The 14,670-nt window shown below is 45.6% G+C and overlaps 1 protein-coding gene across 2 annotated transcripts in view; it reads left to right on the top strand.

Moving 5' to 3' along the window:
• OPHN1 (oligophrenin 1) overlaps positions 1 to 14,670 on the top strand; it is a 136,059-nt gene that overhangs the window by 64,590 nt on the left and 56,799 nt on the right. For both annotated transcript variants that reach the window (XM_067471491.1, XM_067471492.1), the window contains 4 exons: positions 2,596 to 2,687; positions 7,172 to 7,250; positions 11,291 to 11,324; positions 11,465 to 11,527. In XM_067471491.1, the coding sequence (XP_067327592.1) occupies positions 2,596 to 2,687; positions 7,172 to 7,250; positions 11,291 to 11,324; positions 11,465 to 11,527 (268 nt within the window). The remainder of the gene's footprint in view (positions 1 to 2,595; positions 2,688 to 7,171; positions 7,251 to 11,290; positions 11,325 to 11,464; positions 11,528 to 14,670) is intronic.

The following is a 14,670-nucleotide window of genomic DNA, read 5'->3' as shown; positions in this document are numbered from 1 at the left end:
TGATATACACCTCACTTCCATCTTTCTATTCTTGTTGGGAAGGGAAGCATTTGCTACTTGCCCAGTCCAACAACCCTCTTCCCTCAAGAGACTCACTTTCCTCCAAAGTCAATAATAATAATAACAACACTTTATTTGTACCCCGCTACCATCTCCCCGAGGGACTCAGTGCGACTTACATGAGGCCGAGCCCAAATACAACAATACAAGCAACGAACCACAATACAAGTAATTAAAATAAAAACATAGACAATAAAATATACAACATATCAATAAGACAGCACACAATTAAAAACAGTGGGAAGGCCAAATGTAAAATTAAAATTGGAAGTGATGCTGGGACATGGATGAAAAGGCGATACTGGTGTTTGTGGAAGGGCATACAAGCAGACCTGAAGAAATGTAAAGTGCTTTGGAGGACAAAGTGCTATGGGATCATTATTCCAGGAAGGCACACTGGAACAGCCACATCTTCAAGCTCCTCCTGAAGACTGCCAGAGTTGGGGCCTGTCTGATGTCTTTGGGGAGTGAGTGCCAGAGTCAAGGGGCCACCACCGAAAAGGCCCTCTCTCTTGTCCCCACCAAACGCACCTGCGAGGCTGGTGGGATCGAGAGCAGGGCCTCTCCGGATGATTGAAGGGATCGTATATGGAGATGTGGTCACGCAGGTAGGCAGGTCCCAAACTGTTCAGGGCTATGTAGGTAAGAACCTGCACCTTGAATTGGGTCCGGTAAATGAATGGCAGCCAGTGGAGCTCCTTGAACAGGAGGGTTGACCGCTCCCTGTAAGGTGCCCCAGTTAACAACCTGGCTGCCGCCCGTTGAATCATCTGGAATTTCCGGGCTGTTTTCAAGGGCAGCCCCACGTAGAGTTCATTGCAGTAATCCAGTCTAGAGGTGACTGAGGCGTGGACCACTTTGGCCAGATCCGCCTTCCCGAGAAGAACAGATTAGGAGAAACCCAATGAATCATGGAAGTAAGCTATATATCATGTTTCAGGAATGGGTCATCTCTAGCTGGAACTCATCAACATAACTCCTCCTTGTCCTCCTCTTTCCCAAGTTTGAGACTCAAGGTGGTTTTGGTGGGAGAAGGCATTAGGGATGCTGGACCAAAGGCATTGCCAAAGTTGGCCAACTATGTGCTACGGACGTCCTCATGGAATGGAAGATGGTCCTTCATGACTTCTTTCACTTCCATCTTATTGTTATTGGGAAAGGAAGCATTGGCTACTTGCCCAGTCCAACATCCCCCTCCCCTCAAGAGACTCACTTTCCTCCAATACCAGTTGTTCTTCTTGACTAGGAGAAACCCAATGAATCATGGAAGTAAGCTATGTGTCATGTTTCAGGAATGGGTCATCTCTAGCTGGAACTCATCAACATAACTCCTCCTTGTCCTTCTCTTTCCTTAGTTTGAGACTCAAGGTGGTTTTGGTGGGAGAAGGCATTAGGGGTGCTGGACCAAAGGCGTTGCCAAAGTTGGCCAACTATGTGCTAGGGACGTCTTCATGAAATGGAAGATGGTCCTTCATGACTTCTGCCACTTCCATCTTTCTATTGTTGTTGGGAAGGGAAGCATTTGCTACTTGCCTAGTCCAACAACCCTCTTCCCTCAAGAGACTCACTTTACTCCAAAGCTGGCTGTTCTTCTTGACTAGGAGAAACCCAATGAATCATGGAAGTAAGCTATGTGTCATGTTTCAGGAATGGGTCATCTCTAGCTGGAACTCATCAACATAACTCCTCCTTGTCCTTCTCTTTCCTTAGTTTGAGACTCAAGGTGGTTTTGTTGGGAGAAGGCATTAGGGATGCTGGACCAAAGGCGTTGCCAAAGTTGGCCAACTATGTGCTAGGGACGTCTTCATGGAATGGAAGATGGTCCTTCATGACTTCTGCCACTTCCATCTTTCTATTGTTGTTGGGAAAATAAGCATTTGCTACTTGCCTAGTCCAACATCCCCCTCCCCTCAAGAGACTCACTTTCCTCCAATACCAGTTGTTCTTCTTGACTAGGAGAAACCCAATGAATCATGGAAGTAAGCTATGTGTCATGTTTCAGGAATGGACCATCTCTAGGTGGAACTCATCAATAGAATTCCTCCTTGTCCTCCTCTTTCCCTAGTTTGAGACTCAAGGTGGTTTAGGTGGGAGAAGGCATTAAGGATACTGGACCAAAGGCGTTGCCAAAGTTGACCAACTATGTGCTAGGACGTCTTCATGGAATGGAAGATGGTCCTCCATGACTGCTGCCATTGGGGAAAAAAGCCCATAATTCCTTGTTGGATGCTGAGTTGCAACTCCCCAGTCTTACCGTTCATATGTAGTTGTGGATGCTTGTAGGTGGTGATACTTCTTGGGTGGTGGTGATCGTTATCAGCCTCAAGGCAAATACACTAATTAGGATTCTATTCTCATGGCTTCCAAACAAACAGGTCTAAGAACCTCCATTAATCATCCTCTGACTTTGCAAGACTGCCTTGGCCCACTTCTTTGTCCTGATGGATTTGCATTGATTTCAACACTACGCTGTGTTGGCTCTTCTTTGTTTATTAGTTCTACAAAGAGGTTGGCTCTCACTGTCTCTCTTCTCAGGGTCCCTTGCACCTGATGCTCAAGTCGTGTGTGAGGAGGAAGACCGACTCCATAGACAAACGGTTTTGCTTTGACATCGAGACACTTGAAAGGTGAGCAGGAGCAGAGAACCGCTGAAGATGACATGGCAGCTTCATTGGCTCTTGGGTCGACTCTGTCTGAACAAATATGAAGGTCCACCATCATGTATCATGTCACAGTGTGGGGCCATTTCCTTGAGAGTCTTTGTGGTTGTATGGTATCAGAAGGAAAGTCAAACTGAACGTAGTCTGAAGTTAATGACTGGATTTGAAGGACAGAAGCTCCTCTTGCTGTCAAATGGTACGGGGGTTGAATGAAAAGTAATGCCTCCACCTTCGTAATTCCTCAACAGATGGCAGTACTGGTATGCAACAGGTACTGGCTTGTTCAGTAGACTCTCCTCTACAGTTCCATTTTGGCAGAAAGCCTTAGCCTTGAACGGTTGTGTTGTTAAAGTGCGAACTATGGAACCCTGCACAGACTGTCGGTCAATGTGACTTAAGCAACGTGCAGTCATTGAATTCTTGACAGCAGAAGGTGTCACCCCAAAGGATATTCATCAGAGAATGCAAGCTGTCTATAGTGATTGTGTTGATGTGAGTACTGTGTGTCGTTGGGTGAGTAAGTTTAAAGATGTTGAGGTGGGAACAACTGACTTGCATGACAAACAAAGAGTTGGACATCCTGTGACAGCAACCACCGAGTTTCACAAGCAAAAGGTTGACAGAAGGATTCAGGACGATTGTTGTATCACTCAGAGAGAAATGTCAAGCATAATCGGCATTTCTGTTCCCGATAATGAAAGAACATCTGTGGGAACATCACTATGCTTCTGATGAAGACGTTGAGAGAACTGTGAGATGCTGGTTGCGGAAACAGAGTGTTGACTTCTTCCGTGACAGCTTCAGAAAACTTGTCCATCGTTGGCAGAAATGTATCCAATTGTCTGGTGATTATGTAGAAAAGTGATAGTTAAAGAGCACATTCGAAGGATTATTTCTGCATTTGATTTATGAAAATATTCCCATCCAAACTCAAGTAACAAAGGTGGAGGCATTACTTTTCATTCAATCCTTGTAGAAAGGGTTCCTATGGCCTACTTTGAAAAGAATTGAAGATGACATCTAGGAGAGAGTGGTCCATCCGTTTTGCCAGAAAATGGGTGGTCTAAGGAAATCAAGAGTGTTGTTAAGTACAAATAACAACCTTTGGATTGTCGAAGGCTTTCATGGCCGGAATCACTGGGTTGTTGTAGGTTTTTTCGGGCTATATGGCCATGGTCTAGAGGCATTCTCTCCTGACGTTTCGCCTGCATCTATGGCAAGCATCCTCAGAGGTAGTGAGGTCTGTTGGAACTAGGAAAAAGGGTTTATAGATCTGTGGAATGACCAGGGTGGGACAAAGGACTCTTGTCTGTTGGAGCTAGGCAAAAGGGTTTATATATCTGTTTATATATTTGTCAGACTACACAGAGAAGCCATTGAAATCCACAAGCATGTGGACAAATTCAACAGAAAGGAGGAAACCATGAAAATGAACAAAATCTGCCTACCAGTATTAAAAAAAACTTAAAACTTACAACAGCACAACAACAGAGAGGAAACAAACAAGGACATCTAATCACCTCTCAACAAAAGTTTGCCCCAGGCACAATCAGGCCATTGTATGCTAATCAAGGGGGTCAGTTATTATTATTATTATTAACTTTATTTGTACCCTGCTAGCATCTCCCGAAGGACTCGATGTGGCTTACAAAGGCCAAGGCCTCAATACACAACATAACAACACAACCTAAACATTCAACAGTTGAAACAGTCATACAACAGTTGAAACATTCACCCCTAGCTCCAGCAGACAAGAGTCCTTTGTCCCACTCTGGTCTTTCCACAGATATATAAACCCCTTTTCCTAGTTCCAACAGACTTCACTACCTCTGAGGATGCTTGCCATAGATGCAGGCGAAACGTCAGGAGAAAATGCCTCTAGACCATGGCCATATAGCCTGAAAAAACCTACAACAACCCAACAACCTTTGGGACTTGATTTGACCCCAATAGTCACAACAATCAATGCCCTCCTCCAAAGAAAATAGAAGGTGGACAATTCACTCTCATACAATCTGTGTGTTTTGCTTCTCTTGAATTTCCGAACGTTCTCCTTATTGATTTTCTGGACGTTCTTCCATATTGAAGTTTGCAAATAAATGGAGGCTGCTGTTTGTATATTTTGAAAGAAAGGCAAAAGTAGATTTTATGGAAGCTGCACAAGGAATATTTTAAGGAATGTACGAGGGTGGGCATTAGGGCTGGGCGGTTTCGTTTCATTAAAAATTCGTTAAAAATTCGTTATTTTTTTTGTTAACGAAGCGATAAGGAACCATTCTGGAGCAGCTTAAAAACGAAACGAATTTTTCAATTCGTTTCGTAAATGCTTCGTATTTCGTTATGTATTCGTTTCGTTATTGGTTTGAGGTCGTTTCGTTATTATTTCCGCATGTCTGGGGCAAGTTTTATAGTTGTTTTTTGTTTAATTAGTGAAAAAAAATTATAATATCATACCAACAGTCAACAACAGAGGGAGAGGGAAGCTTCAGAAGTTTTTTTAGTGTATTGCGCGATCGCGGCCGCCATTAACGAATCGATTCGTTATTGTTTCGTTATTGTTTTGTAATTTTTTTTACCATTTACGAAATTTCGTAAATATCGAACTTTTTTTAAGGAAAATTTCGGAATTCTTTTAAATATCGAAACGCAAAAAAACCCAAAAAACAAATCGATTTTAGAAACAAATTTTTCCGTTGTTACCCAGGCCTAGTGGGCATCATATGGTGTAAGCTTCACAGTGAGTGGCGACGGAAGTCCGAGGTGGTGTTGGGAAGGAGAGATAGCTGTGTTTGTTATTGTTGCATTTTGTTTGTTTTTGTCTTAGCTGCAATTCTTATATCATTTTGTATAAATAAACTAGCTGTGCCCTGCCACGCGTTGCTGTGGCCTATAGTAAAACTTATCAAAGTTGAGGTAGATATCTGGACTATTATGAAAGAGAGGTCCCTACCTATTCCTTCCCCCTTTCTCTCCTTTCTTCCTTCTCTACCTCTTTCTTTCTTTCCTTCTTTCACTACTTGGTTTCATCCTTCTCTCTTTCCTTCATTCCCTCCCCCTTTCTTCCTTTGCCTTTCTTCCCTCCCTGTTTGCTTCCTTCTTTCACTTTTTATTTCCTTTTATTTCACCACCATCATAACAATAACAATAATGCAATGCATTGCCTCCGGGACCTGACACCTCTCCCATTCCCCCTAAAAGGGTCTCAGAGGAAGAATAGCATCATAATAATCATAAAAATAGCAACCTTTACCCGCCACGTGTTGCTGTGGCCAATCTTCCCTCTTTCTCTCCTTCTTTCCCTCCTTCCTTCCCTCCCATCTTTCCTTCTCCTCTTCCTTCTCTATCTCTTTCCTTCCTTCCCCCTTTTTCTTTCTTTTCTGCTGTCTCTCTTTTCTTTCCTTCCATCTTTCCTTTTCTTTCCTTTTCTTCTTCCTTCTTTCTCTAACTTTCCTTCCTTCCCCCTTTTTCTTTACCTCCCTTTCTCTTTCTTCCTTCTTTCCTTCCTTCCTGTCTTTCCTAGATTTTGACAGGGCGGGAAGGGGCGGGGTGGGGTTTGGAGGTGGCGTGAAGTAAAAGGAGGTAAGATTGGGGTGGGGGAGTGATGGAGCGTGGGGTTGCGTGTGTGTGTGCAGCGGCGGGGGGAGTGATGGAGCGTGGGGTTGCATGTGTGTGTGCGGCGGCGGGGGGAGTGATGGAGCGTGGAGTTGCGTGTGTGTGTGCGGCGGCGGGGGAGTGGGGTTGCGTGTGTGCGTGCGGCGGCGGGGGGAGTGATGGAGTGTGGGGTTGTGTGTGTGTGTGCGGCAGGGGGTGTGTGTGTGCGGGAAGCGGCGCGACGGGGCTTGGAGTGAGTTGTTTTTCATTTTGAGTAGATATGTTTGTACCTTGTGGGTTGTGTTATGGGCATGGGAATTTTGGTTAAGTTTCGTTGGGGGATTTTTGAGTTTTGTTGTTTTGCCATTTTGTGGGTGTGTTGTTGTGTTGTTTTTCATTTTGAGTAGATATGTTTGTACCTTGTGGGTTGTGTTATGGGCATGGGAATTTTGGTTAAGTTTCGTTGGGGGATTTTTGAGTTTTGTTGTTTTGCCGTTTTGTGAGTGTGTTGTTGTGTTGTTTTTCATTTTGAGTAGATATGTTTGTACCTTGTGGGTTGTGTTATGGGCATGGGAATTTTGGTTAAGTTTCGTTGGGGGGGTTTTGAGTTTTGTTTCCTCGTTGGATGCCCCTAAAAAATTTATATATATAGATATTTTTTAAAAAAGAGAAAATTCAAGTTAGAGAGAATGTTCAGAACTTCAAGAGAAGCGAAACACGCAGATTGCATGAGAACTAGTTGGAGAAGTTGACATGATACTCCCAGTGGTGGTTCAAATGCTTTATTTTTAGGTATCGGAAGAAACATGATCAAAACCATTTAATATTGATTTTCTCTGTTTTTGACCTCCCGTTTGCAGACCTGGGCCCATCACCTTGCAGGCTTCATCGGAAGCCAACCGTCGGCTCTGGATGGAGGCCATGGATGGAAAGGAACCGGTAGGAAACACTACGCACCGTCCAAGAGCAAGTCAGCCAGGTCCCACAATTGAGGGGTTCTGGGAGGGGGGGGGGAGATGTCTTAGCCGGGAAAAGGGGATACAATGGCTTGCCAGGAAGCCTATCAGGGCTGAGAAGAAAAAAACAAACATCTTCACACTCCTGGCATAGATAGAACTGTAAGTGGGGCAGAAGGGGAAAGAACATCAAAGAATTATTGTCCAGCCATTTGCAGTTTTCAGGGTTTTGGCTGGTTGAAATAAATGGAAATCCCAGAGGACCTCAGTGTCCAAAGGGACAGATTGTATGCCAGAAGGCGATCCTGTTGGAGCTCAGATTGTGATTGTGTTCCAGGATCAGGGATCAGCCACTGCCAGAAGGGACAGAGAGTTTCCTCTATGCTGATGATCGTGCCATCACCGCTCAAGCAGGGAGCTTTGAGATGGTAGAACAGAAGCTCTCCGAAGCTCTAGGTCAGTGGTTCTCAACCTGTGGGTCCCCAGGTGTTTTGGCCTACAACTCCCAGAAATCCCAGCCAGTTTACCAACTGTTAGGGTTTCTGGGAGTTGAAGGCCAAAAACATCTGGGGACCCCACGTTGAGAACCACTGCTCTAGGTGCTCTTACTGCCTCTTACAGGGAAAACCAGCTGATCCCTAACCCATCTAAAACACAGGCATGTACCTTTCACCTTAAGAACAGACAAGCATCCTGAGCTCTGAGGATTATTACCTGGGAAGGAATCCCACGGGAGCATTGCAGCGCACCCAAATACCTGGGAGTCACCGTGGACCGTGCTCTGACCCACAAGAAGCACTGCCTGAACATCAAGCAAAAAGTGGGTGCTAGAAACAATATCATACAAAAGCTGACTGGCACAACCTGGGGATCACAACCAGACACAGTGAAGACATCTGCCCTTGCGCTATGCTACTCTGCTACTGAGTATGCGTGCCCAGTGTGGAACACATCTCACCACGCTAAAACAGTAGATGTGGCTCTTAATGAGACATGCTGCATTATCACGGGGTGTCTGCACCTGACACCACTGGAGAAATTACACTGTCTAGCCGGTATTGCACCACCTGACATCCACCAGGAAGGAGCAGCCAATAGTGAAAGGACCAAGGCAGAGATATCTCCAGCTCATCCCCTGTTTGGGTATCAGCCAGCACGCCAACGACTTAAATCAAGAAATAATTTTCTAAGATCTACAGAGACACTCACTTGAACACCTCAGCAAGCAAGAGTCCAAAAGTGGCAGGTTCAAACCCAGAACCTCAACCCGTGGCTGATACCAAATGAGAGACTCCCCCCTGGGCACACAGAAGACGGGGCGACTTGGAAGGCGCTGAACAGACTGCGCTCTGGCACCACAAGATGCAGAGCCAACCTCAAGAAATGGGACCACAAAGTGGAATCCACAGCATGCAAGTGTGGAGAAGAGCAAACCACTGACCACCTGCTGCAATGCACCCTGAGCCCCGCCACATGCACCATGGAGGACCTTCTTGCAGCAACACCAGAGGCACTCCAAGTGGCCAGATACTAGTCAAAGGACATTTAACCAACTACCAAATTTGCAAACTTTGTGTTTTGTCTGTTTGTTTCTGGTAGAAATGTAATACAATTGACTGGTTGCCCTGATATGACAAATAAGGGTGCTTTGGATGTGGAGAGTGATGTCAATGAGTTTCAAGATGGCAATGGTTTGGTCAGTGATCTTGATGCAGAGAATGACCAGGAGATATCTGTTCGAAGTGTAGTTTCCCATGAGAATGTCCCTGAGTGGTGTGGGGGATGATGGTGTACTTTCTGAATTGTTACCAGAGAGTTCCCAGTTCAGCACCTGGCCCAGCTGCCGAAATTAATGAGCAAATGTATAGACATGGGGAGATTAGTCAAAACAGGAGAGCTGAACAATGGCTTTGGCGGTCTGCCAGGCTTTGAGAAAAAAAGATAAGTTCTCAGTTAAAATGAAACCAATTTCTGAATGCTAGAGACATAGCATTGTTTACTTCTTGGGAGGAAAGCAATGTCCAATCTTGATAAAATAGTGAAGAGTAGAGACATCACACTGGCAACAAAGATCCATTGCATAGTCAAAGCCATGGTATTCCCTGTAGTAGTCACCTACAGATGTGAGAGCTGGCTCTTTGGGAAGGCTGAACGAAGGAAAAGAGATGCTTTTGAGCTGTGGTGTTGGAGGAAAGTGCTGAGAGTGCCTTGGACCGCGAGAAGATCCAATCAGTCCATCCTCCAGGAAAGAAAGCCCAGCTGCTCACTGGAGGGAAGGAGACTAGAGACAAAGTTGAAGTCCTTTGGCCACATCCTGAGGAGATAGCAAAGCCTAGAGAAGGGAATGATGCTGGGGAAAGTGGAAGGTAAAAGGAAGAGGGGCCGACCAAGGGCAAGATAGATGGATGGCATCCTTGAAGTGACTGGACTGACCTTGAAGGAGCTGGGGGTGGTGACGGCCGACAGGGAGCTCTGGCATGGGCTGGTCCATGAGGTCACAAAGAGTCAGAGATGACTGAACGAATGAACAACAACAAAGAGACATAGCTAATGAGGAGATAAAAGTTCCAAGTGCAGGATATGTAGTCAGATGAAGCATTGTTTGGAATCAAGACATGCTCTATATTCATGTCTTGGTTTCATGTTTCCTGATTCTTTGCATTTTATTTGGAAAGTTTTGCCTTGGTTTTTATGGACTTTGCTGGACTGTTACTCTGAATTACTTTGTTCCTGCTTATCTTCCTACTTAACTGGATTGACCTATTTCTTTAAAGTGGTTTTTACCTTTTAGCTTTTTAATTATCTTCAATAAAAGGATTGTTTTCCGTCCAATGGTGTGGGGTTTAAAGTCAGAGGGATTTTCCTGTCCTGAGTGCAACAGATCCTTTAAGTAACCTGGACCCAAACTATGTAGGGCGTTATTATATAATATATTAGATAATATAATATTATAAGAAATTATAATAATAAGAAATAGTATCTTCCCTATTCCCTTCACTCATTTGCAGAATGGTTTGCAATCCATGTTGGGTGTCTTTTCGAAAACATTATGCTCGTATTGTCGAAGGCTTTCATGGCTGGAATCACTAGGTTCTTGTGGGTTTTTTCGGGCTATAGAGCCATGTTCTAGAGGCATTTCTCCTGACGTTTCGCCTGCATCTACAGCAAGCATCCTCAGAAGTTGTGAGGTCTGTTGGAAGTAGGAAAAATGGGTTTATATATCTGTGGAATGGCTGGGGTGGGGCAAGGAGCTCTTCCCTGCTGCAGTAAGGTGTGAATGTTTAGCTGATCACCTTCATTAGCATTTGAAGGCCTGCCTGAGCCTGGGAAAATCTGTTGCTGGGAGGTGTTAATCTGTGCCTGGTTGTTTCCTCTCTGTTGTTTTGCTGTTATAATTTTAGAGTTTTTTAATACTGGTAGCCAGATTTTGTTCATTTTCATGGTCTCTTCCTTTCTGTTGAAATTGTCCACATGCTTGTGGACTTCATTGGCTTCTCTGTGTAGCCTGACATGGTGGTTGTTTGTGTGGTCCAGCATTTCTGTGTTCTCAAATAAGATGCTGTGTCCAGGCTGGTTCCTCAGGTGCTCTGCAATGGCTGACTTCCCTGGTTGAAGTAGTCTGCAGTGCCTTTCATGTTCCTTGATGCGTGTCTGGGCGCTGCGTTTGGTGGTCCCTATATATATAGGGACAGATATATAAACCCACAGATATATAAACCCATTTTTCCTACTTCCAACAGACCTCACAACCTCTGAGGATGCTTGCCATAGATGCAGGCGAAACGTCAGGAGAAATGCCTCTAGAACATGGCTCTATAGCCCGAAAAAGTCCACAAGAACCTAATTATGCTCGTATATTGCAACAAACGAGTTCCATGCAAATCTGGTATCCTAAATCCTATTTTTTAAGTGTTTGGCAAGTTCTAGGTAAATGGGAGATGCCAGGAAGAGAGATGTGTGAGCAAGTCTAGTTTCCAATAGGCTCACTCAAGCCTTTACCTTCCTCTCTTGCTTGTTTTGCAGATCTACCACAGTCCCATCACAAAGCAGGAGGAAAGTAAGTCGGGCCATCTGCATCTGTGTATGGATGTTGCACCTTGGGACGTCCCCTACTGCCCTCTCTTGACCATAATAAGTATGGCAGTGATTTGCCTTGGGTCACTTCTGAAATGTGTTCTCCTTTTTGCCTCCCCACAGTGGAGCTGAACGAAATCGGCTTCCGGTTTGTCAGGAAATGCATCAATGCCGTTGAGACCAAAGGTAAGTCTTACTGGTCTTGGATTAGTTCGGGAATGGAGCCTGAATTCCGCCTTGGCAGGCTTGGCGAGGATTCAACTTCAACCCAATTGATATAGACTCCTTGCAAAAAAGAAGATGCAGCAATTGAGCCACCAAGTCCCCTTGTCCTGCCCCTTACATTAAAGGAGACTCACACCACGTTAAAGCCATTTCTTTCCATGGGATAGTACTGTTCTGCATCGAGTCCATAGGATGCAAGAGACAGTACTCCAGGTTGGAACCACTCCTTTCCATGCAATATTTATTTATTTATTATTTTATTTGCAGCTTTTCTATTCCGCCCTTCTTCTCACCCCGCAGGGGACTCAGGGCGGATTACAGTGTACACATATATGGCAAACATTCAATGCCAATTTTTGACATACAAACATATACAGACATACACAGAGGCTATTTAACTTTTTCTGGCCGCCAGGGGAGCTGTCGCTTTCATCGTCCATCTGCGATGCTGATGAAGTACCTCCTCATTCCCCGCATGCGTCCCCGCTGGAGTGCTTCTTTATGGCCTCATAAATTAGTTAATTTAGCCTCCCCACACTTTAAGGTGGTACCTAATTTTCCTACTTGACAGATGCAACTGTCTTTCGGGTTGCAAAGGTCAACAACAGGCTACACAATTGGTTGGAAACCCACTCCAACCCGGGCTGGCTTCGAACTCATGACCTTTTGGTCAGAGTGATCTTAATGCAGCTGACACTCAGCCAGCTGCACCACAATCCCGGTGCATAATATTGTTCGGCATCAACCCCCACAGGATACTTACTTACTTAGGCGATCCCTCGTTGGACGAGTAAGATGGTCTTCCATCATGGGTTTCCTTGTGGGTCCGCATGTGGCTGTGGAGCCCTATTCTTGCTCTGCATCTTCTTCCGCAGTGAGGGCATCGGTTTCCAGGTGGAAGGCGGTCCCGGTCGGGGTTGGCTTGACACGCTTTCCTCCTGGCACGTTTCTCTCTTTCACCCTCCACTCGTGCCTCCTCGAATTCTGCAGCACTGCTGGTCACAGCTGACCTCCAGCTGAAGCGCTCAAGGGCCAGGGCCTCCCAGTTCTCAGTGTCTATGCCAGAGTTTTTAAGGTTGGCTTTGAGCCCATCTTTAAATCTCTTTTCCTGCCCACCAACATTCCGTTTTCCGTTCTTGAGTTCGGAGTAGAGCAACTGCTTTGGGAGACGGTGGTCAGGCATCCGGACAACGTGGCCTGTCCAGCGGAGTTGATAGCGGAGGACCATCGCTTCAATGCTGGTGGTCTTTGCTTCTTCCAGCACACTGACGTTTGTCCGCTTGTCTTCCCAGGAGATTTGCAGGATTTTCCGGAGGCAGCGCTGATGGAATCGTTCCAGGAGCTGCATGTGACGTCTGTAGACAGTCCACGTCTCACAGGCATATAGCAGGGTTGGGAGGACAATAGCTTTATAGACAAGCACCTTGGTATCCCTACGGATGTCCCGGTCCTCAAAAACTCTCTGCTTCATTCGGGAAAATGCTGCACTTGCAGAGCTCAGGCGGTGTTGTATTTCGGCGTCGATGTTGACTTTGGTGGAGAGGTGGCTGCCAAGGTAGCGGAAATGGTCGACATTTTCTAATGTTACACCATTAAGCTGTATCTCTGGCATTGGAGAGAGGTTGGCTGGTGCCTGCTAGAACAGCACTTTGGTTTTCTCGATGTTCAGTGACAGGCCAAGCTTTGTGTATGCTTCTGCAAAGGTGTTGAGAGTGGCTTGTAGATCTTCTTCTGTATGTGCACAGACGACATTGTCATCAGCATACTGGAGTTCTATAACAGATGTTGTTGTGACCTTGGTTTTGGCTTTCAGTCTGCTGAGGTTGAATAGCTTGCCATCTGTCCGATAGATGATTTCCACTCCGGTGGGAAGCTTCCCATCAACAAGGTGAAGTATCATGGCGATGAAGATGGAGAATAAAGTTGGGGCAATAACACATCCCTGTTTGACACCCGATTCCACCTTAAATGGGTCACTTTGGGAGCCATTGCTGTCCAAGACTGTTGCCATCATGTCATCGTGGAGGAGCCGCAGGATGTTCACGAATTTGCTTGGGCACCCGATTTTGTGGAGGATGGTCCAGAGAGCGCTGCGATTCACTGTGTCGAATGCCTTTGCAAGGTCGATGAATGCCATGTACAGGGGTTGGTTTTGTTCTCTGCATTTTTCTTGGAGCTGTCGTGCAGTGAAGATCATGTCCACAGTTCCTCTGGAGGGGCGGAAGCCGTTCTGGGATTCTGGGAGAGTGTCTTCTGAGAGGGGCAGAAGGCGGTTTGCAAGGATTCTTGCGAGGATTTTTCCAGCAGAGGTTAGAAGGGAGATACCTCGATAGTTTCCGCAGTCTGTTCTTTCCCCTTTTTTGAAGAGGGTGATGATGGTGGCATCCTTGAAGTCTGCTGGGATTTTCTCGGTCACCCACACTTTTTCTATGAGCTGGTGGAGTTGGTGTGTCAGCGCAGGTCCTCCCTCTTTAAAGATTTCAGCAGGGATCCCATCCGGTCCGCTGGCTTTGTTGTTCTTTTGTTGGCTGATGGCATTGCTGACTTCTTCCAAACTAGGCAGTGCTGCAAGCTCATCCCTGGTTTGTTGTTGCGGGATTTGTGAGAGGACCTCTTCGGCCACACTGGAGCTGCGGTTTAGGAGGCTTTGGTAGTGTTCTTTCCAACGTAGTGCAATTGACTTTTGGTCCTTCAGGAATTTGGTTCCGTCTGATGAGCGTAGAGGCTGTATGCCATGGTTTCTTGGCCCATAGATGACCTTTGTGGCTTTGAAAAATCCTTGAGCATTATGGGTATCTGCCAGGTGTTGGATTTCTTCAGCCTTCTTTGTCCACCAGATGTTCTTGAGTTCTCTTGTCCTTCTTTGAACCTCAGCTTTTGCACTGGCGTAGATCTTTTTCTTAGCAGCACAGTTGATGTCTCTCTGCCATGTTTGGAAGGCTTTCCTTTTCTTGTTGATTAGCTGTTGGATCTCGATGTCATTTTCGTCAAACCAGTCTTGATGTTTCTTGGCTTGGTATCCAATAGTTTCTTCGCAGGCTTGGATGATGGAGGTCTTCAGTTTGTTCCAATGTTCCTCAACATTTTCGGGGTGTACTGTGGGT

The sequence above is a fragment of the Anolis sagrei genome, chromosome 10, assembly GCF_037176765.1.
Source record: "Anolis sagrei isolate rAnoSag1 chromosome 10, rAnoSag1.mat, whole genome shotgun sequence".
Classification (NCBI taxonomy): Eukaryota; Metazoa; Chordata; class Lepidosauria; order Squamata; family Dactyloidae; genus Anolis; species Anolis sagrei.
This window is presented reverse-complemented; position numbering and strand designations above follow the sequence as displayed.